Source organism: Equus caballus, chromosome 10 (genome assembly GCF_041296265.1).
Source record: "Equus caballus isolate H_3958 breed thoroughbred chromosome 10, TB-T2T, whole genome shotgun sequence".
Taxonomy (NCBI): Eukaryota; Metazoa; Chordata; class Mammalia; order Perissodactyla; family Equidae; genus Equus; species Equus caballus.
Window position 1 is genome coordinate 72,873,194 of NC_091693.1, and position 25,669 is coordinate 72,898,862.

Here is a 25,669-nt window from a genome sequence, read left to right on the forward strand (position 1 = left end):
ATAGCTGCTTTTGGTCAGGTCTTTATGACTTAAATAAGCTTCCTTCTTTTCAATTCTAGTTAGAGATAGAATCAGTTCAATATTTTTAGTTTTCATAAGTTTCATATTTCCTTCGCTTCTCCCTTTGTTCCAATATACCTCAGAGGTTCTTTTCTCCTCATCTACCATAGGGTTAATTTCTGTACGGTAAAAACGGAGCAGTTGTGCGCTTCCTCTGTTTGGGTTAACAGAACACTATTGTCCTTCTGCCGAAATCGAGGACTTGGAAAATTTGTTCCCAGTCTGGCATAATCATAAAATATCTTCATTTACCTTGATCGTCCCCATTACTGTTTCTCAAATGTAGCAGCTCTTTCTGGGAACATTTCTTTTTATAATATATGTAATATTTTTTCTTCATATTTAAAAGAAACTTTGCTCTCCATCTCAAATGGCCCAGGGATTTTTAGATGCAACTTCTCTGCCTAGTGCTGCCCTTAGAACCGAACGGGCGAGGACCCATCTCTGGCCTCACACTTTTGAGGGCTCTGTTCTGGCCCTCCTCCAGTTGTTCCCCTTCCCAGGAGACCAGGGGTCCATTGTTTGAGTGAATGTGTCCACCCAGAGACCACATCCCCTGTCAAGACCGCATCCCAGGTCTCTGGGGCCCTGAAATTCCTTGTCCAAACAGCCCCAGTCCTGCCTCCTGTGCCTGTGTGGGGCTCTTCCTCCATTTAGCCTCAGGAGGGTGCTCGGTTCTACCAGCGTACACAGACTTGAAGGGTGCCAGGGGGCAGCTCTTTGATGGAGGGGGGTGTGGATGGATCTTGGAACTGGAGGCTGCATGTTCACAAGAGACCCTGCACAGTAAACAGAGAAGGGGCTGGGAAGAAACGGGGTTGCTCTTCTCTCACCACCGTATTTCCACGTGGAACACCAAGATCTAAGAATTCTAAATTCAAACCTGCCTACCAGATCATTGTGGAGGTAAATTGACAAGATACAAGGATAGGGATGTTTTATTTAGCAGTTTGCTAGCTTGATTTATATATTTTAAATATTTAGATATATGGTATGTGGCTCTCTATTTGTACTCTTGGCCTGGACCTTGAAAATCTTTAGGGGTGGAATTGCTCTGCCCAGTCCTTTCTTTATTGCTGAGGTCAGACAAGGGGCCTTGAAACCTAGATCCTTCATTGTCCTGTCCACTTTAAATTCAGATGATGAGATGTTAAGTAATGAAATTTTAAATATAGTTACACTGAAGTCTAATGGAAACCACCTACCCTCTTTTGTTTCATTCCTTACCTGATCTTAGATAAATGCAAATTGAAATGGTAGGTAACCAAGTAGGTAGCGGCACCTCATGGAAGGGATGGGGGCAAGGAGAGTGAAAGCGGAAGTTAGCAGGCTTTGGCCACCCTCGCTAAATACCCACTGTTTGACTAGCTTTTGTATAACATTTGTAGCAGTTGTACTTGCGTGTATAATATGTCAGGAGTTTGCAGCAAAGGAGAATGAGTTACAACTTGAGAATGGGTGAGATGGATACTTGCCTGTGGCTCAGGATCCCTAGACAAATTTATAACAAATTGTTTGTAGCACGTTACATTCCGTATTTCATATTTTCATTGATTTATAACATAGTTTCTCCCCCATTGTTGCACAGAAGTTTGAACTGAAAATGACAGTGAATCTGTTTTCTGAAAATGTTTTAAAAGATCACATGCTTCAGACGTATTCCTATGCATGACATTAATATCTTCTTCATACATCACGTCATACACTTTTCTTCATCCAGCAGATATATTGCAAAGAAAACCGATCATTTTCTGATTCAGTTGACTAAATTTAAATTGAACAAGCAATTTACAAACAGATACACTTGATATACTTAGAGCCAATGCCTACATTTAAATGCCTATGTTTACATACTTTCTGGGTTTTGAAACTTAATATTTTAGGAGTGAGAAGGGGATTGGCAGTGGGTGATTCTCCTAACTTTTTCAAGTCTAGAGTCAGAAATGTGATGATAAGTAGGATTAGTGACCATGGAAGAGAGATTTAACACATTAAGATGTTACTTGAAAAAATCAGGAAAGAAAGGAAAATGATTAAGGGGTTGCAGTTCATACTTGGGATTAACTTCAATTATACTTCAGTCTCTTTTTCCCCTTCAAAAAATCCCTTCATTAACTCAGAGCTGGTTCCTGTCCTTGCTCTAGGTATCATTATTATGGGATTGGCATCAAAGAGAGCAGTGCATATTACCACTCCGTTTATTCTGGAAAAGGCCTGACGAGGTAGAGTTCTGCTATCTTCAAGACAAGTTTTCTGCATTTCTTTAAATATCCATAATATCTGTTGAATAAAATGACTTGCTAATTTTGCTTATTGAAATGTTTCCTTTTAAGCATCAGACCTTAATTTCAACTTTGTATGGACATTTATAATGATGGGGTCTAGATTACTTGGCAGTTTATATAATTTGCAATCTTTAGTGAGAAATTCATGGGGAACCAGGTGTCCCAGAGAGATGAAAAGGAGAAATCAGGGAAACAGAATTGCTTTTAAGTCAGTATTTACTCATAAGGCTGAGTGAGTCTGTTTTCAGGCTGGATTTAATAAAATAAAAGCAGAAAATGTAAAATTTTTTTTCTAAGAGATAATCTGTTTTAAAGATCTATGGGCTTGACTAGTAACTTGCAAAGATGGAAAGTTTATTATAATCATCTCTAATCATCTGTACTTTGAATATGTTTTACTAAGATAAAGCTACTGACCTGTTTGAGTCTCTGTGAAAGGAAAAACACAAAGGAATATAAAGAACACATTTCTCAAATCTGCTGTTAACTACCAGGAGGAGGTCATTGACAAGTGAGGTGACATCTGATGAAACCAATGATAATATACAATTACTATTTTTAAATACTGTAGCTATGAATAATTGAACCTGCATCTGAGATTGCCTTGTTGCATGATTTATCAAGAACTGCTCTTAGCTCTCAAAGGAAGGAATATTTTAAAAAGTTGAGTAATTTGAAAAAAAAAATTTTAGTCACGTGAGTCATACTAAGATGAACACAGATATTATAAAGAACATAATGGCATCTTACTAGCCATAACTCACTGTAAAGTGAAAATACAGGCCAGAATACACACAAATACTTAAAATCGTGTTCTTTCCTTGCCTTAAATCTTACCTGACATCCTGGATATTCTTCATTTTACTTTCTCTTAAAGGAATTTTTTTTAGTAAGCTGAGAAATATACTTGGGTTCCTTTGAAAAATCGAGCAAATTTCTCCAGGTTTATTTCACTAATCATTGTATGAAGTTACTACTTTTGTATGTCCTCTGTATTTCCTTGATTGCTCTAACTGTGTGTGTATATATATATATATTTTAAAGTAATGGAAACTGTGCTGATTTTTAAGGTTTTCTGGAAGCAAGCTGAAGAATGAGGTAAGAATTATTTTCATTTCTATTTTACATCTTCTATAATCTGTATTACGAGCTGAATGATGTGTTAATCATCCTCACTGGCAAATATAGAAATACATGTTGTTTATTAGGAGTCCCTCGAATGACTGAGGGCTTCAGACAGAGCTAAGTTAGGTTTGGGGCAACTAATGATTCTTTATGTGGACCTACTGAACAACTTCCAATTACCCTAGGAGGGGTAATTTTTCAGTTAGCCTTACCTAATATCAGATACTTAAGAGATTGCAAGAAAAGACCATTATTGAGCCAAGAAATTTCCATCTAAATGTGAACAAAAAGCTTAAGATTGAGGATATGGAAAGAATTTGTAGTTGGAGTATATCCATTTAGACAAAACCTTGGATAGTTATCGAGAAGCCTATGATTTGTCTTAAACACTTTGTGTGTGTGTATGTGTGTGTGCGCATAGTTGTCAGTTTGCTGATGTCCTCTGCAGTAGGGGAGTGGGATGGTGGAGGTGGGAGCTAGGGAGAAAGGGTACATCTCACACACACATTTTCCCCCTAAATTTCCCTCCCCTTCCCCACCTCCAACCAAAGAACAGATCAGCAAACTGACTTTATCTAAATGAGTTAGACTACCATTAGGGACTGCATGGCTAATTAGGCACATGATAAGGCCTTCATTATCCTGTAGTTAACTAATCATTAAAAAGAGGTGCCACAGAACTAAGGGCACATGGCAATGTGTTGTGTGGTAAATCTGGCCCTGAGGTAAATTGTAACTCCATTAGTTTGGTGAAATGATGCAAGCATATTATCTTAAGAAATAATATAAAGCCCCCAACCCTCTGAAATGACCAATTTCTTCCCACCAGTGCTTTTAATACAGTTAATGGCTAATTACATAATAAAATCCACTAGATTGCTCTTTTTATCAATGAAATAATAGCTCTTTATTAGATAAACAATTGCGAAAGTGCAAAAATATTGACTTAGAAATACACTTCAGTTGACTGAAGTTTGTGTCAATAAGGAATGTAAGTAATTTCTCTCGGGTGTTCTTTCTGCCACTTTGATGAGGCTCGTGGTAATAGGGAGCCGTCAGCTGATGCCACATGTGTATGGCAAACCTTGCTTTATAGAATAAAAGAAAAATGTTTAAAGAAAAATGTTTCTCAAGTCCTTAGTAGAGTGCACTACAAATTCAAGTGTAGATTTTGTTAATAAAGTTAAAATAAAATATTTTGGTTAGGCTATACAGCCTGTTTTTCTAAAGCAAAATATATGCCTGAAGCAATAATAGAGTATCATTATTATTGATGATTATAGAAATTAACACAAGTAAGGGCTTTCTAAAGGCTCAAAACTATTCTAAATACTTTTAACGATGGTACTAAAATATTTGTTTAATAAAGTTGAAATTTTCAAAAAGTTATTTCGTATTTAGAGTGACCAACCATCATAGTTTGCTCAGGATGCGAGACTTTTAGTGTAAACCCCTAAATACTTCAGGTCATTTGAACATTAACAACTGTCAGGTGGAGAAAACAGGTGTTAACACTGCTCGTTTATAGCTAAGGAAACTAAGGCTGAGAGATGTATTTGCTTTCTTAAAAAATTCTGAATAAAGTTCTACTTTTTAAAACCCATGGTCAAGGTATTAATCAATAGATATACGGAGTTACAGGTACTAAGGGACTAAATAGTGAATGGTTAGATTTGATCTTTTACAGTTTGATTTTTACAGTTTTATATTTGATCTTTTAGCAGGAAAATATATCTTAAACAAGTGACTATAAGTAATTTTAAAGGATGTCATGGAGATTAACCTAGTTTAAGTGGTTACGAACATTTCCCACAGGAATGACATTTAAGGAAAGAACTGAGAATAAGTGAGAGTTTGGAGGAGGAGTGGAGTAGGTGAAGAGAGAGGAAGAGTGGTCCAGACAGATGGAACAGCATAGGTCAGGATTTCTCAACATCGATATGGTTGACATTTGGGGCCAAATAATTCTATGTTGTGGCGGGGGGTGAGGGTGGGGTCCTGTGCATTGAAGGAAGTTTAGCAACATTGCAGTATCCCTGGCTTCTACTCACTGGATTCCAGTAGCACTCCTCCACCCTTCTGACAAACAAAAATGTCTCTGACATTGCCAGATGTCAACCACTTGCAAATGGGAAGGCAAGCAAGAGGAGCATGATGTTATAGATATATGGAAAGTCTGAATGAGAGAACATCTGGACTAGGATAACAGCCCTAGGGATGGAGAAAAGTAACTGACTTGAGCTAGGAAACACTGGAGGAGAAACAGAAAGAGTAGAAAGATAATGGGTTCAGTTTGGGACTTGTCATATTTGATGTGTTTGTGAAACATCTAATATAGACTTGAAGTCGGCAGTTGGATATATTGGACATATGTGACTGGACAAGGGAGCTTAGATATTTATTTTGATGGTGATCGAAGCCATGGTAATGGATAAAAATGTCTAGAGAAAAAAATGAATGAGAAGAGAAGATGTTGTAAGAAAAGAGTTGTGAAAAGTGGGAAAGAAGAAAAACGTCAGTAAGGTAACAGGAGAATTTAGAGAAGTAAGAAGAAAAAGAAGAGAATATAGTGGCACAGAAGCTAAGAGAAAAGAATGCTTCCAACAGAAGGGAAAGATTACTACTATCAAACAGCTCTAAAAGGTCATCAAGATAAGGACTGGAAAAGGTCTATGAAATTAGTTAAGTGGAGATAATGAATGACTTGAGGGAAAGCATTTTCTGTGGAGAGCTGAGGTTCGATTGGTTTGTGAAATAAGTGGGAAGGGGCACTGAATGTAGAAAATTTAGTCAAGCTGAGGGGGACAGTCAGAGGAGGACTGGAAATTTAGTTTGGAAGGATGGTTAGACCAACCTTCTAATGCTGGTAAAACAGATCCAATAAAGAGCAGAGACTGAAGATGTGAAGGAGAGGGGAAAGTTGAGAGCACAAGATCACTGAAGAGGTGGGTAGGGAAGAGCTTCAGAGTGGAGAAGGTGCCCTGGAGAGAAGAAACACTTCTTTCATTAAAACTGGAAAGAAGAAAGGGTAAATCCAGATGCGAATAGATTTGTAGATTTTGCGACAGGACATTGATGTAGTTTGGTGGTTTTGGATTTCTTTCTGAGATATTAGTCAGTAGTCACTTAGGTCATCTACTGAGAGTGAAAATCATTGAGGGCGGGGAGGGGGACGGGAGTTTGAAGGGTTTAAAGAAAGTGCCAGCAATTGTCAATCAGGGTTCCCAAAGAAAGTGTATTCCTGATGCCCTAAGGCACCCGTTGTATGTAAGGAATGAGCTCTTTTATGTATCTAGAATGGTACTAGCTAAGTGCCATCCTTGGGAAAACTGAGAAAATGGTCACTCAAATCCTGTTCTATAGGACTTAATTTTCTCACAGATCCACTGTTGAAAGAGGTGGGAACAGTCTCTGTGGAAGACAGGATAAGTAGGACATTATAAAGTTTAAATTGCAGGAACCAGTAGAAATGCAAAATATTTAAGAGCAATTATAATGAGATGCATACTACTGTTTGAAAACAAAATACAGATATAAAAGAAAATTTTAAATGAAAAGACATACCACATGCCTGGATAGGAATGCTAGATATTATAAATGTGCCAATTCTTCCTAAATTAATTTAGACATTTAATACTCTAATAAAAGTTTGAGTGGGTAATTAATTTTTGGAAATGATTAAAATGGCTATACACTTGATCTTGAAGAATAATCAGGAAGTAATAATTAAGAGAAATGTAAGCAAAAATAGTCAAAAAGAGACTTGTCTGGCAGATATCAAAATATTAGACTGTGATACTGCCTCAACTGCAGGCAGAACAAGTCTGCAGTGGAGATTAGATACCCGGGAAAAACCCCAATACGTATATAAGAATTTAGCATATGATCAAGGAGACATTACAACCAACGATGGCAGAAAATATTTTTCAATGAATTGTCTTAAGCTCTTTCTGGAAGAAGATGAAGTACCAAATAAATAAATAAAATTCTTCAGGGCATAATGTTAGAAAAATGGACTATTTTGGAAAAAAGTTTCTGTACTTCATACCTTTATGAATTTCATATAAATTGTTAAATATAAAAAGAACAATTAGAAGGAAACACATGTATCTACCTCATTTCCGGATAGGGAATGACTTTTGAAGCATGAAAACAATTTAAGAAATTTCAAAGGAAGAAATAAAAATGGAAATGGAAAATGTTTTGTATCAAAAGCATCATATACAAAATTTGAAGTCAAAGGAAAGACTGGGGAAAATATTTTCAGCAAATGTGACAATGGAATAATATCTTTACTAGATGAGGAAATCCTATGAATTTATAAGAAAAATATGAAGACCACAACAAATAGTAAAAGACATGAATAGACAGTATACATAACAAGGAAAGGCCAATAAATGCATGAAAAAGACTACCAAATAAATAAAAATTAAAACATCTTTTTAAGTTATAAAATTATCAGATATTAAGAAATTATTGTGAAGCTGGTGAAGGTATGGTGAGATAAGCTCTTTCATATCCTGCTAGTGAAGACAGAACAAACTTTCTGGAACATAGTTGCAAGATCTGTATCAAGTTCTCAAAGGGTTCATACTGTTTCTCCCACTAATTTCACTTTTGTATGAATCTCACATAAAGAAATACTAGTAAAAGCGGACAAAACATTATGCACAAAATTTTTATTGACTACAGTGAAAAACTGTATCAACCTAAATGACTAAAAAGGAAGAAATTGGTTACGTAATTTATGGGACTGAATACTGTGTCATTTATTAAAAGGCTTTTTTAATGACATGGAGAAATGTTAATTAGGAACAAAAACTGGACACAAAGGTAAGTATATGTATATATGGCTTCAAATATATAAAATATGTAAAGTAAAAGTGAATATTTGTATATCAATATAAGTGACAAAGGATTAATATCTAAAACTATGCTGTGCAGTATGATACCACTAGCCACACGTGGCTATTAATTACATAAAATAAAATGTTTAGTTTCTCTGTCACATTAGCTACAGTTCAAGTGCAATAGCCATATGTGGTATTGGATAGTGCAGATATAGAATATTTTCATCATCATAGAAAGTTCTACTGGACGGTGTTCTTAGAATACGTAAAATATTCATCTCAATAATAGAAATGACAGCCCAATAGAAATATAGCATAGTATATGAACAGGCAGTTCACACAAGATAAAAAAGAATGGCTAATAAATAGTGTTGGTGCTCATGGCGCCCATTCTGATTGACCAGATTCCATAATATACAGTCAATAAACGTTTTGAATACTATTTCTGCCAGTGAACATATGAAAAGTGGTCAATCTAATCAGGGAAATTTTCATTTTAATCAGAGAAATGCAAACTAAGACCATACTAATTATTTCTCTATTATTGGAATAACAGCAATTAAAAAATCTGAAAATATAGCGATGTTAGGAATGTGGAGCAAAGGAACTCTCATAAAGAGTGGGAAGGACAGTTGAAGGTAAAGTTACCTATGACTGCATTCCTAGAGAAACCCTCACACCATGCACAAGGAAGCATGTATGAGGATGTTCAGTGTAGTATTGTTTATAATCTCAGAATACTGGAAAATAAATGTCATTATGATACAGTGAGAGAATATATTTTTATGTATTTATACAAGGGAATACTATACTGCTTGGAAATGAGTGAACTACAGCTATAAGGATCAAATTGGATTCATCTCAAAAACCTAAAGTTGAGCGGAAAAAGCTCGTTGAATATAGAATACATACTGTATGGCACCAATTTTAAAACAATAGTATATATTGCTTAAGAATATTTGCATATGAGGTAAGTTTTTAGAGGTTTGAATAGAGATGATATTAACCAAATTCAGAACATTAATTATTTGTTGCGGGAAAGGTAGGGAATGAGATTAGGGAGGGCTACAGAGGCTGCTTTAATATTTCAAATGTCGAATGTCTTAATCAGGATGCTAAGTACATGGGTATTTATTACTTTTTATTGATATCTTTTTTTTAAGTTTAAAATAGTTTATAATATAAAAGCAAACAAAATCAACAGCAACAAAAGCAAAACGAATAGATAGAAAAAGCATGGTAAGAGTGATTATCAGTCAGTGGTATGAATTTTGATTGCTTTAACTTTTTGTTGATAAATGTGGTGCTTCAGATTTCAGAAATGTCTTAGAGAATGTCTCAGAATCTTTAATTCCCAGGAATAAAACAAACAACCAACCAATCAAGACCTAGTTTCAATACTTTGTCCTGTTCAAAGAAAGCCTTTCTTTTCCTGTGAATCTAATGTGGGCCGCCTTTTATTTTACCTTTCTCTAGTAATGAAGTTGCCATTATTTCTTAGAGAGTGTGTTCCTGGGTTTCATACGTTTCAACCAGGAAGCTTGCCTGATAGCCTGAGTTTCCTTCTCCTTACCATCACCATTCATGGCCAGTTTAACAACTTCGTACCAAGATAAATAGCAAATCCTCTCTCCTTGGTATACGCTTTTCAAATATTTGTAGACTGTTATCACGCTCTCTTTTAGTCATCACTTAGCCCAACTGTGCAGCTTAAATCCTTTAATCTTTCCTCATAAATCAGACCCTCTTGCCTTTTAGTCATATTGTTTCTTTTCTGTAGGTTCCTTCTTGTTTTCTTTTGGAAATAAGATCCTTAATAGTTCACCCAAGAATACTGAAGTTAATCAGTTGAGAAAAAAAAACAAAACACAACAGACTTCTGTAGCTGGCCTATGATCTGGCACCTCTGCAATTAACATAGCAAAGATATTAATGGAATTAAAATGGTCATATTTTACTTTTTACCCAGCTTATCATTTTTGTCCTTTCTTTTTGAGTTACACGTTCTGGATAGCATATTATTATTTGATTTATACCAACTTTGTACCCAACTGTTAACATATCCAAACAAATTTAATTAAAAAAATTTTTCCCTGGGCCCTCTTGCCTCCTGTTGATGCTTCACACATGTTGCTGGCTTCCATTACACAGAACTATTATTTATCAACATGGGAGTTTCAAAGAAGTATTAAAATAAAAGACATATACTTTGTTCCTTAATATGTGTTTCCTTAGCACCCTTAACATTTTTTATTGGGAAATGTATTACTTGCAACACAGACACACAGAGTTTTAAAAATAACCAGAAGATAAAACTCAAGACCTACCTCACACCTTAAAAGAGAGAAGTCCTCTGTGTACTCCAACCCAATCACGTCTCCCTCCCTCCCTAGCAAAAGTTACTGCTATCCAAAATTTGGTGTTAATCACTCCTTTGTTTTTCTTAAGGTTTATCACTATGAATATATACCCAACAATGTGGTGATGGCTGCACAATATGAATATACTTAATACTGCCGAACTGTAGACTTAAAACTGAGTAAGAGAGTCAGTTTCATGTGTTGTTTATTATTGCCAATGTATTGTTTATTATTTGCCCTACATAGAAGTGGGTTCATTTTTTTGTGACTTACTGGTTTCATTCAATATTAGGTTTTGTGATTCATCAATGCTAATATGTGTAGTTCTAATACCTTTATTTCTATTGCTGTATAGTATTCCATTGCATGAAAATACCGCAATGCATTTATTCGTTCCATTGTTGATAGAATTTATTTTTTGCTTGAAAAACAACATTGCTGTGAACATTCTCCACGTGCACTCATGCAAGAGTGGTAATCAGGGTCCCAAGATACGCTCGTATTTAACTTTACTAGCTAAGGTCAAGTTATTTTTCAAAATGGTTGTGTGTCAACTTATGTCTCTCCAGCTGTGTGTGAGCATTCTTTTTGCTCCATGTTCTTGTGAACAGTTGGCCCTGAATGACATTTTAGTTTTTCCAATCCAATGGGTGTAAAATGTTATGTGTGGTTTTCATTTGAAAATTGTTTCTGATGGCTATATCAAAAATATGAACTTGAATATCTTTTTGGATTTTTACTGACCAGTTCTCTTCTATGACATATTTGTTCAGATCACGTAATTTTGCTGTTTTTAAAGTTCGATTATTAGGAGTTCTTTGTATATTCTGGATACTAATATCCTATAGGTTAGGTATTGAAAGTAACTTCTCCCTGTTGGTGGCATGGCTTAACATTCTATAGTATCTTTTGATGAAGATAATTTTTAATTTTATGGTTAGTGTTTTCTTATCTTGTTTTCTAAAATCTGTGTATATTTCAGATCATAAAAATATTTTTTGTATATATTCTTCGAAAAGTATAAAGTTACTCTGAACACTTAAGTCCTTACTTTATCTGTAGTTGATTTTTTCAATTTTTTTTATTGTAGTAAAAAGTACAACAAAATTTACTATCTTAATCATTTTTAAGTGTATACACTTTAGTGGTATTAAGTACATTCATATTGTTGTGCAACTGTCACCACTATTCATCTCCAGAACTCTTCATCTTGCAAAACTGAAACACTATACTCAAACAATAAGTTCCCATCTTCCCTTACCCTTAGTCCCTGGAAACTGCCATTTTACTTTCTGTCTCTATGATTGCAGCTACTCTAAGCACCTCATGTAAGTGGAATCATACAGTATTCGTCTTTTCGTGACTGGCTTATTTCACTGAGCATAATGTCCTCAAGGTTCATCCATGTTGTAGCATATGCCAGAATTTCCTTCCTTTTTAAGGCTGAATAATATTCCGTTATATGAATATACCGCATTTTGCCTCTCCATTCATCTGTCAATGGACACTTCAGTTGCTTCCACAGTTTAGCTATTGTGAATAATGCTACAATGAACATGGGTGTACAGATATCTTTTTGAGACTCTGCTTTCAATTTTTGGGGGTATATACCCGGAAGAGGTATTACTGCATCATATGCTAATTCTAGTTTTAATTTTTGGGGGAACTGCCATACTGTTTTACGCAGTGACTGTACCATTTTACATTTCCACCAAGTGCGCAAGGCTTCCAATTTCTCCATATCCTCACCAACACTTGCTATTTTCTGTTTTATTTTGTTTTTTTTTTTTAACACTAGCCATCCTAGTGAGTGTGAAGTGGTATCTTATTGTGGTTTTGATTTGCATTTCCCTACTGATTAGTAATGTTGAACATCTTCTCATGTGCTTGTTAACTATTGCTATATCATCTTTGAAGAAATGTCTATTCAAGTCCTTTGTCTTTTTCTATTGTTGAATTTTAGGTGTTCTCTACATGTTCTAGATATTAATCCCTTATCACAAATATGATGTGCAAATATAATCTCCCATTCCATAGATTGTGTTTTCACTCCATTGATAGTGTCTTTCGATGCACAAAAGCTTTAAATTTTTGTGAAGTCCAATTTGTCTATTTTTGCTTTCATTGCCTATGCCTTTGGTGTCATATCCAAGAAATCATTGCCAAATCCAGTATTGTGAAACTTCTGCCCTATATTTTCTTCTAAGAGTTTTGGAGTTTTAGGTCTTATATTTAAGTCTTTGATCCATTTTGAGTTAATTTTTGTATGTGGTATTAGGGAAAGGCCTATCTTCATTCTTTTACTTGTGGATATCCAGTTTTTCCAGCACCATTTGTGGAAAAGACTGCCCTTTCCTCCTTGGCACCCTTGTCAAAAATCATTGGATCATTTATAAGAGGGTTTATTTCTGAATTCTCTATTCTCTTCTATTGATCTATATGTCTGTCTTTATGTCAGCAATACACTGTTTTGATTATTGTAATTTTGTAGTAAGTTTTAAAATCAGGAAATGTGAATCTTCCAACTTTTTTCTTCTTTCTCAAGGTTGTTTTGACTATTTGAGGTCCTTGAGCTACCATATGAATTTTAAGATGGATTTTTCTGTTTCTGCAAAATACATCACTGGGATTTTGCATTGAATCTGTAGATTGCTTTGGGTAGTATTGGTATCTTAACAATGTTAAGTTTTCCAATTCATGAACATGGGATGTCTTCCTGTTTATGTTTTCTTTAATTTCTTTGAGCAATGTTTGTAGTTTTCATTGTACAAGTTCTTCACTAACTTCCTTGGTTAAATTACTTCCTATGGATTTTATTCATTTTGATGCTATTTTAAATGGAATTATTTTCTTAATTTACTTTTCAGATTGTTCATTTTTATATTACAGAACTGCAACTGGTTTTTGCATGTTGACTTTGTATTCTGCTGCTTGGCTGATTTTATTTACTAGTTCTAACACGTTTTTTTGATGGCATCTTTAGGACTTCCTACATATAAACTCATAACATCTGTGAACAGAGGTAATTTTGCTTCTTGTTTTCCAGTGTGGATGCCTTTGACTTCTTTTTCTTACCTAATTGTTCTGGCTAGGTCTTCCAGTACTGTATTGGATAAAAGTGATTCAAGCCAACATCCTTGCCTTGTTCCTGGTCTTAAAGGAAAAGCTTTCAGTCCTTCACCACTGAACATGATGTTTGCTGTGGGTTTCTCATATGGCTTTTATTATGTTCAGGTAGTTTTCTTCTGTTCCTAGTTTGCTGAGTGTTTTTATTATGAAAGACTGTCAAATGCTTGAATTGAGATAATGTTTTTTTTCCCCTTCATTCATTTAATGTGGTGTATTACATTGATTGATTTCCTTGTGTTGAACCATCCTTCCATTGTAGGAGTAAATCTCACTTGGTCAGGTTGTATAATCCTTTAATATGCTGTTGAATTCAGTTTGCTGGTATTTTGTTGAGGATTTTTGCACCAATGTTCAAAAGGTATATTGGTCTGTAGCATTATTTTCTTGTAGTGTCTTTGTTTGACTTTGGTATCATGGCAATTGTGGCCTCATAGAATGAGTTAGAAGATGTTCCTTACTCTTCAGTTTTTTGGGAAACTTTAAGAAGGGATTGGTTTTAGTTCTTTATATGTTTGATACAATTCACCAGTGAAGCCATCAGGACCAGAGCCTCCATTTGCCAGGAGATTTTTGATTACTGATTGAATTTCCTTACTAGTTATAGACTGATTCAGATATTCTATTTTTTTGTGATTCAGTCTTGGTAGAATTTGTGTTTCTAGGAATTTATTGGATTCATCTAGATTATGCAATTTGTTGGTGTACAACTGTTCATAGTACTCTCTTAGAATCTTTTTTTTTTTCAGTACTCTGTAGTCTTTCATTTCTGATTTTAGTAATTTGAGTCTTCTCTTTTCTTTTTTCAGTGTATCTAGCTATGGGTTTGTGAATTTTATCTTTTTGAAGAACCAACTTTTGGTTTTGTGGATTTTATTTATCAATTTTTTATTCTCTGTTTCATTTATTTCTGCTCTAATCTTTATAATTTCCTTCCTTCTGTGCACTTTTGGTTTAGTTTGTTCTCATTTTTCTAGATCGTTAAATTGTAAATTTAGGTTATTGATTTGAGGTCGTTCTTATTTTTTAATGCAAGCATTTATGGGTATAAATTTTCCCCTTAGCACTACTTTTGCTGTGTTCTGTAAGTTTTGGTGTGTTATATTTCCATTTTTTTCCATCTCTAAGTATTTTCTAATTTCTCTTATGATGTCTTTTTTGATCTATTGGTTGTGTAGAGTATATTGGTTAGTTTTCACAAATTTGTGAATTTTTTCAGTTTCCCTTCTGTTATTGATTTCTAACTTCATCCCATTGTGGTCAAAGAAGATAATTTATATGATATATATCTTTTTAAATATGTTGAGACTTAATTTGTGGCCTAACATATGGTCTATCTTGGAAAATGGCCTATGTGCACTTGTGAGGAATACATATTCTGTTGTTGTTGAGCAGAGTGTTCTGTATATGTCTATTATATCTAATTGGTTTATTGTAGTGTTCAAGACTTCTGTTTCCTTACTTATCTTCTGTCTGTTTGTTCTATCTATTATTGAGAGTGGAGTATTTACATCTCCAACTGTTATTGTACAACTGTTCCTTTAATTCTGTCAATTTTTGCTTTATATATTTTGATGGTCTGTTATTAAATATGTAAACGTTTATAATTGTTATAGTTGCTTTATTGAACTTTTAATTATATATAATGTCCTTTCTCCTATAAAATTTTGTGATTTAAAGTCTATTTTATCTGATATTAATGTATCCCCCTCTGTTTTCTTTGGGTTACTGTTTGCATGGAATATCTTTTTCCATCCGTTCACTTCCAACCTATTTGTGTCTTTGGATCTAAAGAGAGTCCCATATAGACAACATATAATTGGATCATGTTTTTTTTAAGGTATGCTTTATTATGTTTTTTGGTGAGGAAGATTGGCCCCGAACTAACATCTGTTGCCAGTCTTCCTTTATTTTTCCCACAAAGCCCTAGTACATAGTTGTATATCCTAGTTGTAAGTCCTTAGAGTTCTTCTATATGGGATGCCACCACAGTATGGCTTGATGAAGAGTGTGTAGGTCCACACCCAGGATCAGAACTGGTGTACCCCAGGCCACCAAAGCAGAGTGCATGAACTTAATCACTACACTGCTGGCCAGCCCTTGGAATCATGTTGTTTTATCCCTTCTGCCAATGTCTGTTTTTTGATTGGATAATTTAATCAGTTTACATTTAAAGTAATTATTGATAAGGGGTGACTTCTTTCTGTCATTTTATTATTTGTTTTCTATATGCCTTATTGCATTTCTGTCCTTCATTTCCTACATTACTGTCTTCTTTTGTCTTTAGTTGATTTTTTGTAGTGAAACAGTTTAATTCCCTTCTCATTTGGTTTGGTGTATATTATATAACTATTTTATTTTTGGTTACCATGGGGATTACTTTTAATATCCTAAAGTTATAACACTCTAATTTGAGTTTATTTCAATTAAACTTCAATAATGTACAAAACTCTACTCCTTTGCAGCTTTATCCTTACCCCTTTCAGTTATTGATGTCACCAAATTGCATCTTTATAAATTGTGTATCCAAAAATACACTAATAGTTTTTTTATAATGCATCAGTCTCTTAAATTATGTAGAAAACAAAATGTGGAGTTACAAACCAAAGTTACAATAATCTGAGCTTTTAGACTAATGATTGTTTTTTTAAAAAATGTATTAGTCTCTTCCAGCAAAATAGAAAGTGGAGTTACCACTGTTTTTACAATAATAGTAGCTTTTATAATTGTCTATGTATTTACCTTTACTGGGATTTTTATTTCTTCCTGTGACTTTGAGTTACTGTCTTGTGTCCTTTCTTTTTACCCTGTTTCATTTCCTTTAGCATTTTTTGCAGGTCAGATCAAGTAGTAACAAACTCACTCAGCTTTTGTTTATCTGTGCATATCTTAGTTTCTCACTTTTTAAAGAAAGTTTTGCTGGATATAGGATTTTTGATTGGCAGTTTATATCTCTTAGCCCTTGGAATATATTAGCCTGGTCGCCAAAGTTTCTGCTGAGAGATCTGCTGATAATTTCATGGAGGCTCCCGTGTATGTAATAAGTTGCTTCTCTTTTGCTTCTTTCAAGATTCTCTCTTTGTCTTTTTCTTTTCAAAGTTTGATTATAATGTGTCTCAGTGTATGTCTCTTTGAGTTCATTGTACCTGCAGTTTGTTGAGCTTCTTGAATGTTTATATTCATGTCTTTCATCAAACTTGGGAAGTTTTCAGCCATTATTTCTTCAAATAATTTCCCCTCCACCTCCCCTCCTTTTCCTTCTGGGACTCTCACAATGTGTATGTTGGTCTTCTTGATAATGTCTTACAGGGTGCTTGGATTCTGTTTACGTTTCTCAATTTTTTTTTGTTTCTGTCCCTAAGATTTGATCATTCCAATTGTTCTTTCTTCAAGTTCTCTGATACTTTCTTCTGTCTGCTCAAATCTGCCTTTGAATCCCTCTAATAAATTTTTCGTTTCAGTTATTGTACTTTTCAGCTGTAGAATTTCCTTTTGGTTTCTTTTTAGGTTTTCTCTCTCTTTATTGATATTTACATTTTGTTCATATATCATTTTCTTGACTTTGTCCATGTCTTATTTTAGTTCTTTGAACATCTTTAAGACAGTTGTTTTAAGATCTTTGTCTGTAGGTCTGCCATCTAATCCTTCTCAGTGATAATTTCCATTGGTTTATTTTTTCCCTTAGAATTGGCTATATTTTCCTGTTTCTTTGTATGCCTTGTGATTTTTTTATTTAAAACAACATTTGAATCTAATAATGTTCTAACTCTGGAAATCTGATTCCCCCCATTCCCAAGGTTTTGCTTTTTGTTTTGTTTTATTTTTTATTGTTTTAGGCTTTTTCCATGCCAAGATCAGCCTGAGGTGTAAACTTAAGGTCTTCTCAGCTCTTTTCTGAGCCTGCACCTTTCCCTGGGTGTGCTCAGCAATATTCTAATTTCTCTCATATAGGCAGTTGCCTTTGTATGTCCTAGTCTTGAATGTCTAGTTTTCAAAAGAGGGAAAAAAAGAAAAGAAAATGAAAGAGAGCAAAAGATGCCAATCTTTTAAATCCCCTAGAAGTCATGTCAGCCAGAGATGGAGGACCTTGCAGTAGCTGGAGGTGGGGATGCAAAAGTGATTCCCTGCCTCTGTGTCTGCACCTCCATGATCAGAATCAGCAATCAGTGATCAGTCACAGGCCCTCAATATTTGGAGCTCAAGATCCTTGTTACCCACCCTGGCTCCCACGAGCTATGAGCAAACTGCTAGTGCAACTTGCACACTGCCTACTATGGGCTGCAGGAGGGGGATAGTAGCTGTTACTGGGCTAGAGCTGAAATTGGCCAAAACTAACGGCAGTTTACCATCCAAGCCTTCCTCTTGAAGTCTTCAATAGACTCCAGAGTTTCAAAATAGTTACATCAGACAGATCCTGCCAGTGCAATTGTTGTCTTAATGGGGAGATAGACTCCTGGTAGTTCCTACTCCACCATCTTTCCATAATCTTCCCCCATAATTGATTTTTGAGTGTGATATGAGATAGGAAGCCATTTTTATCTCTGGTAATCTGCAATACTAATTTTATCATGTACACGAGGGCCATTTCTGGGCTATCTCATTCCAGTGTTCTTTTAGCCTATCCCTATGCCAATATCAGTTTTATTTACTAAAGCTTTATAAGACATCTTGATATCTGGTAATGCAAATCTTCTTGCCAGATTCTTTTTCATCAGGAGTGTTGTGTCTATTCTTGGTCTTTTGCATCTCCACATGCATTTTAAAATCAGCTTGTTAAATTTCACAAAAACCTGGTCGAATTTGATTGGAATTGCATTGAGGAAATAGATTAATTTGTGTTGAACTGATGTTTTCACAACATTGAAACTTCTTATTCATAATTTCTTTAATACTTTTTAATAAAGTTTAATCATTTTCTTATAAATGTTTTGGCACTTCTTTGTTAAACTTATTCTTAGGTATCTTCTAATATTTGTTGTTATTTTATGCAGAATCTTTTTTATTGCTTGTTCTTAATGTTTGTTCCTTGATTTTAGAAATTCAGTTGAGTTTTACATTGATCTTGTATCTAGCAACTTTATTAAAAGTCTCTCTTGTTAATTGTAACAATTTTTGTGCAGGTTGTTGTAGTTTTTCAATGTAGTCAACCATATCAGTTGCAAATAAGGCTAGTTTTTTCCCTCCTTTTTGATATTTAATCTTTCATTACTTTTTCTGTTCTTACTGCTCTGGCTATTAACTCTAATATGATGTTGAATAAAAGAAATGAGAGTAGACAACTTTATCTTATTTGTGATTTGTGTTTATAGTATTTTACCATTGAGTATGATATTTGCTGTGGACTTTTGAAAGATGTTCTTTATTGAATGATTAATGAAGTTTTCCTCTATTTCTAACTTAGAGAGAGAGAGGGAGAGAGAGAAAGGGAGACAGAGGGAAAGAAATGACTGGTAGTTGAACTTTAAACAAATGCTTTTTGTGCATCAGTTGACATCATCATATAATATATAGCATTCTCTTTTTTTTCTGTTAGTGTGGTGAATTTAAAACTAATTTGGCTATAGTCATTCTTATACACTGCTAGATTTGGTTTTCTAGTATTTTGTTTAGTACTATTTCAAGTATGATAATAATCAAGATTGGCCCACAATTTTTCTTTCTTTCTCTATCCTTATCTAGTTCAAACATAAACGTTTTCAAATGAAAAAGATCCTTCTTTTCCATTGTCTGAAAAATTCTTTTAAGTGTGAAATTATCTGTTTCCTGACTGCTTGATAAAACTCACCTGTTAAATCTTCTGAGCCTGTTTTTCTTTTCCTTTATGGAAAGATTTTTTTTTAAAGATTTTATTTTTTCCTTTTTCTCCCCAAAGCCCCCTGGTACATAGTTGTGTATTCTTCATTGTGGGTCCTTCTAGTTGTGGCATGTGGGACGCTGCTTCAGCATGGTTTGATGAGCAGTGCCATTTCTGCGCCCAGGATTTGAACCAACAAAACACTGGGCCACCTGCAGCAGAGCAAGTGAACTTAGCCACTCGGCCACGGGGCCAGCCCCTATGGAAAGATTTTTGATTGGTAATATTTGTTTCGTGGAAATGAGACTGTTCTCATATTCCTAACTTAAATTTAACACAACGCATTGCATTGTCATTTTTTTTCTTGAGGAAAATTCTCCCTGAGCTAACATCTGTTGTCAGTTTTCCTCTAATTTGTATGTGAGCCACCAGCGCAGCATGGCCACCGATAGATGAGTGGTGTAGGTCCATGCCTGGGAACCAAACCTGGGCTGCCAGAGCAGAGCATGCCACACTGAATCACTAGGCCACCAGGGCTGGTGCATCACTATGTGTTGTCATTTTTTGGTTTATATTTCTCATCTCACCAAATTACATCTTGGGTAAATAAACATGATTTTCCACCTGAGAGAATAGGTAAAAGAAAAAGTATAAACTTTCCCAAAATTAGAATTTAGGTACATTTTTGTTATGTTTATCTGTCAAATGTTAGCTTCATATTTTGCCAAACTTTTTCCTTCAAGATTAAGCATTTTATTTTCTTGCATTCTCTTATTTTCCCTACTTATTGACATTATCATTTTTTGACAGTGCAATGATAATTATTGTTTATAAATGACAAACCCAAAACACTGAAAGTCTTTGAAGCGTATCCTGAATTATTAAGACTGATTAAATAGAGTGGATTTGGATTAACTATGCTTTTATATCACTTTATGATAGTAAATTTATATAGTAATTATTTATTAATTTCTTAAAAATAGCTAATCAGAATAATTATTCTTTATCTATATTTGAAAATAAAGGTTAACAAGGTTAAAGCTTAAAACAGAATCTGAAAGAAATAGATTTCCATGGCACTCTTAGTATGAAATTTTTTTGAAAGCATATATCAAATCAATCAATAAGAAATCAGTGTTTCTAAAGTATCTGGTGTTTAAGGACTCAAAAGTCCTCCTAACTTCTCAATCCTTCATGATAAATCTACAAAGGTTGGGAATGATAAGACAGGGTGGGATCCCAACCTACCTATGTCAGTAATAAAGCTTTTGTCTAGCAAACATCTTCAATATGACAAAGACAAAGAAACGAGTATCTAGAAATGCACATGGGAAAACTATGGAAAAGAATGAAATTTGGTCCCTGCCAGGAATACTTTATTTCCTTTATACCATACTCACAATTTCATTCTTTGCCCAAACTTTTGATGACAATCTAATTTGTTAAAATTTTGTTTGTTGTGCGGGAACAAACAGCTATGACCTGAAAGGCTGATTTGCTGAGGCTCTGGTTCTGCCATGAATACACATTCTCTCTTTCTGGGGGGGTTTTGTGCAGGTGAATCAGCACTCCAGCATTATATATTATTTGCTATTTGTCACTTTTTCTAATTTTCTGAAAACTGCTGGAGGTGTACTTTCCCCAAAGGATTCAAAAGAACAGCAAATATCTGAACTTAGAGTCGGGGAAAGTTGAGGTGGGAAAGTCCAGAGTCCTAGTCTGGGAATCAGAAGAGTTAGATTCTAATCACAATTCTATCACTAATTATCTCTGAGACTGAAAAAATTAATTAACTTCTTATCACTTCATTTACTTAATCCATGGGGGGGGGGGGGTGGATTTGTCAATTCCTGAGCTTCTTATAGTTAAAATAATTTCAATAGTTCTAAAAGTACATCTTTCAAAACTATGCCAGTAACAAAGGTGAACTAAAATTAAATCTCTAAAAGTTGTGAAAATGGACACATGTTCAAAACTAAAATTCAACGTAATAGGGACAATATCCCGACGATGAAACTATTTATAGTTTGGAAATAATAATTTTGCTGACATGTCTAGTTTATTTCAGTTATACCATCTCAACACTTTATCCAATCTCCTTAATTCCTCATGATTTGCAAGATTAAGAAGAATGAAATTTGATGGGTTTCTATTTACTAGAATTTTATTTTGGAACCATATGTTGATAATGATTTGCTTCTTTTCATTTTTCTAAATCATAGGGCGGCTTCACTCGTAAATATTCGCTTAGCTCAAAAACTGGAACGCTTCTTCCAGAATTCCCCAGTGCTCAACACCTTGTGTACCAAGGATGCATTTCCAAAGACAAGGTATCGATTAAAGATACTTCTGTATTGATTCTCTGATATATTGGTTCCATATCTCAGTTTGCTGGAAATCTCATGGTACTTGCAGGAAGCAGTCAGAAATCTGCATAATCAAACCTAATTGACTGATTTATAGGAGGGACAAACGTTTACTAACATCGATTAAACACTTTCCAATTAATTATTTACCATCTTCATGATAGTATGTAATCAGAAGGTTGTCAGATAAACCTCAAAAGACTGAAGATTATTTTTTATTTAAAACTCATTATCAAGGAAGAAAATATAAGAATGTGTCTCTCACACGCAGTTTCTTTAATTGCCTGCTTTGTTTTGGATTAGCTCTATTTAATTTCAGTAAATAGTCATCAAGCACCGCTCTAGGACAGAACTTGTTCCCATCGCTGAGGGAGAGATACCTAGATGAATGCAAAGACTACACTAGATGAGCACAAATTTCCTCTCAATTCTAAAATTCTGTGCTCTCTTACACTTGCAATTTTTTTGAAAGTTAAGGAGGAAACATTTTCATAGGATTCAGTTTATAAATAATTCTCCATATGGCTCTTCAATGCTTATGTAATAAAGTCTGAGTTTAAATCCTCCTCTATTTCTGAACTTCTAGAGTCATTTGCTGGGTACCTACTGGCTGACTAATAGCAGGATCCATTATTAAATCAGGGCATAATGATTTCTACATTCTTTCAACTAAAGTTCACTTTTTATTATCATTTGAGGAGGACACGTTTCATAGAATACTGTCAGTTCATATTTTTGAGGTGCAAAGACAGAGGAATATGATTGACTAATGTCCAGCTGTATTACTTTAGTAGTGAGCTTTCTGTAAAAACTGGAAATAAAAATAACACATTGATAAAAAGGTCTATTGATAGAAAAATAGATGCATAGTTCATTCTGATGATAGACTTACTCTCCCAGTTAAGAATAGGCAGAGTGTTGAAGATAATTCTCAGATGCCGATTCCAAGCAAGTCTCCTGAAATATGTGCACTTCCTACTATTCTCCTCTCCCATCGCATTTCTCAGGGTTATCACATCATTTTTTAACCTTATAAATATAATGTGTGATCTTATGACTTCAAATTTGAAACACTTCTGGTAAATGTTAACATGTGAGACATTTCATGGAGAAACCTTGGAAATCAGTGGGACCTCGGGGAACACAGTTCTTCTGGGGAGGGTATTGTTGGATCACTTTTGTGGAGAGGATTGCTTACATGCAAACATATCATGAAGATGTTTACTGTGTAAATATACGTGGTGAGAGAGAGGGAGATGAAGAGGGCAAGAAAGAAAAAAAGAGAGGGGAGGAACATGTTCCAATAGTTTATTTCAGTTTCTCTGCTAGCCTCCAAGGAATTCCTTACCTGTCAACTTGAAAAACTGGTCTGTAGGTCATTTGTCATTCAGGAATCAACAGGCTTAAATAACCCCTGGTTTCTAAGTTTATTCTAGTGGTCCCCTTCGTGAGCACCAACACTAACATCCCTTTTTGTCCCTTAAGGACAACTGGGCCCTGCCTTTCACCTTCTTAGCCAGTAGCCAAGTTCCCTAGATAGCTTGTCAGTTTCTAGAAAGAGGTGTTGGGCTGAAACTAAGCACTATAAGCATGTGCTTTCTTGAGATAGAAAGGATGGAGGCTGCCCAGTGAGAAGTTGACCCCAGTGAGGGGTGTTCACTGAGGCTGAGGGGCCTGCTTTCTGCCTCATCATAGTGTGTCACTCAAGGCACTTGTCACCTCCAACCACATGCTCACTGACTTTACTGGAAATAAGCCTTGCCTCTGCTCCTGCCCTCTATAATGTGATGTCTCTTCTCAGAAAATTGAGCAAAATTATGTTTCTAAAGAATGCTAGGTGTACTACAGTGAAAATGTATTGTCCTAAGACTATGCAAATATTGAATAAACAAATGAAGTACCAGTGGTAGGTTTAAAAATTTGGATGATTTCTGTATAAATTTTGACACAAATAAGTGGAAATACTTGTGAACATAAAAGCTTACTTGTTCTTTAGTAGGTTTGAGGGCTCAAAGGGTTAATTTTTGACAACAGTTATGAATTCTTTTCTAATTCTTTTCTATCTTTCACGCTGTCCTTATCCTCATTTTAAAAATATACATCTTGGCAACCCATCTAAAAATATAATATCGTTGCTTAAAGTATAGAACACGTCTAAATTGTATTAAATGGTGACATATCCTGCTACAGATGTCTTATAGTCGACATACTTGCTTGGAGGTAGATAGGTAATTTGCATGTCATCATTACATAGTTTTGAGTTAAACCACAAAGATATGTGCTGTCATAGGGCTGCAGGAGTAAAAGTTGGAGAACAAAGGGTTAGGGTAGAATGCCCCCATCACCATCACCACCCTATTTTATCCCATACTATTGCTATAAAAAGAACTAACATCAGTCAATTTCTTAACATGCATTATGGATTACTCCAACCACTTTGCATTTGTTAATTCATTTAGTCCTCATAACAACCCCGTTCAATATTTACTGTTATTATCATCTGCATTTTACAGATGAGGAAATTAAAACACACAAATGTTAAGTAGCTTGGCCGACATTGCATAGCTAGTAAGTGGAATTAGAGCTGGCATTTGAGTCCAGGTAGTTTCAGGGTAAAGCTCACGCCTTTAACCTGTAAGCCGTGCTCCTATTCACGTGGGCCACACAATTAGTAACAAGTAGGGAGATTTCTAGCATATGAAAGAAAGAGTTTTGAATTTAAGTACTGTTAATTTGCTACAATATTATTTAGTTCTAATTTATTGCAAATTTTAGAATATGTTTAACATTTTTTAACTATGCAATGCAAATATCTGTGGTAACTTGCAAATAGAAACTTTTCATAATAGACATTCAGTGTTCAAATCTTTTTTGGGTAAATGAGTCATTTGATATCATTACTAATCTTAGGTGAGAATTAGTAAGGTCTTACTGTGCACCAGGCACTGTTCTATGTGCAACACGTTTTATTTTATTTAATCTTCTTAACACCATATGCATAATATGTTATTACCATCCTACTTAAAGATAATAAGCCGAGGGTTCAGAGACAAGGCAACACATGCAAGGCAGTGCAGTGGAGCTGGGCACTCAGTTTTATTTGACTCCAGAACCAAAACTGAGGACCACCATGCCACACTGCCCAAGCACTCACTTAATAAGACTGTGTGAAGAGTTGCTATGTTTTACCATTTTTTTTTTTTTACCATTTTACATTTATTTCTCCAATCAAAGGTAATTTTCTTATTAGGCAGAAAATTATACAGCTTTGGCCCATAGCTCCCTGTACAGTCACCTTTCTCATTGTTCTTATTATACTGTAATTGTTCATTTGCTTGCCTTTCTTCTTCCCAAGGCAGTAAGCTCCTTGAAATAAGAATTATGCCTTTATTTTTGATCCCATAGCATTGAGCACAATGCCTGGTACATAACAAGAGCTTTATAAACGAGTGCTGAATGAATGAACAAATGAAGGCATGAACAAATGAAGGCACTGTTGAAAGGATGCTTTGGTTAATCTTTTTCTTCCTTGAAATAGGTTGATACCCTCATAATGATGTATAAAACTCACTGCCAGTGCATCCTGGACAATGCAATTAATGGAAACTTTGAAGAGGTAAGGGTGACAAAGAATTCTTTGCTGACTATATATATATATATATATATATATATATGTATATGTGCTTTCTTGTCTTGTTCTTTA

At 34.8% G+C, this 25,669-nt stretch overlaps 1 protein-coding gene across 1 annotated transcript in view; it reads left to right on the top strand.

Moving 5' to 3' along the window:
* Positions 1-25,669, top strand: part of RFX6 (regulatory factor X6) — a 59,188-nt gene that overhangs the window by 15,601 nt on the left and 17,918 nt on the right. Inside the window, exons 5-8 of the mRNA XM_023651571.2 lie at positions 2,205-2,282; positions 3,416-3,443; positions 21,823-21,930; positions 25,505-25,582. Of these exons, the coding sequence (XP_023507339.2) occupies positions 2,205-2,282; positions 3,416-3,443; positions 21,823-21,930; positions 25,505-25,582 (292 nt within the window). The remainder of the gene's footprint in view (positions 1-2,204; positions 2,283-3,415; positions 3,444-21,822; positions 21,931-25,504; positions 25,583-25,669) is intronic.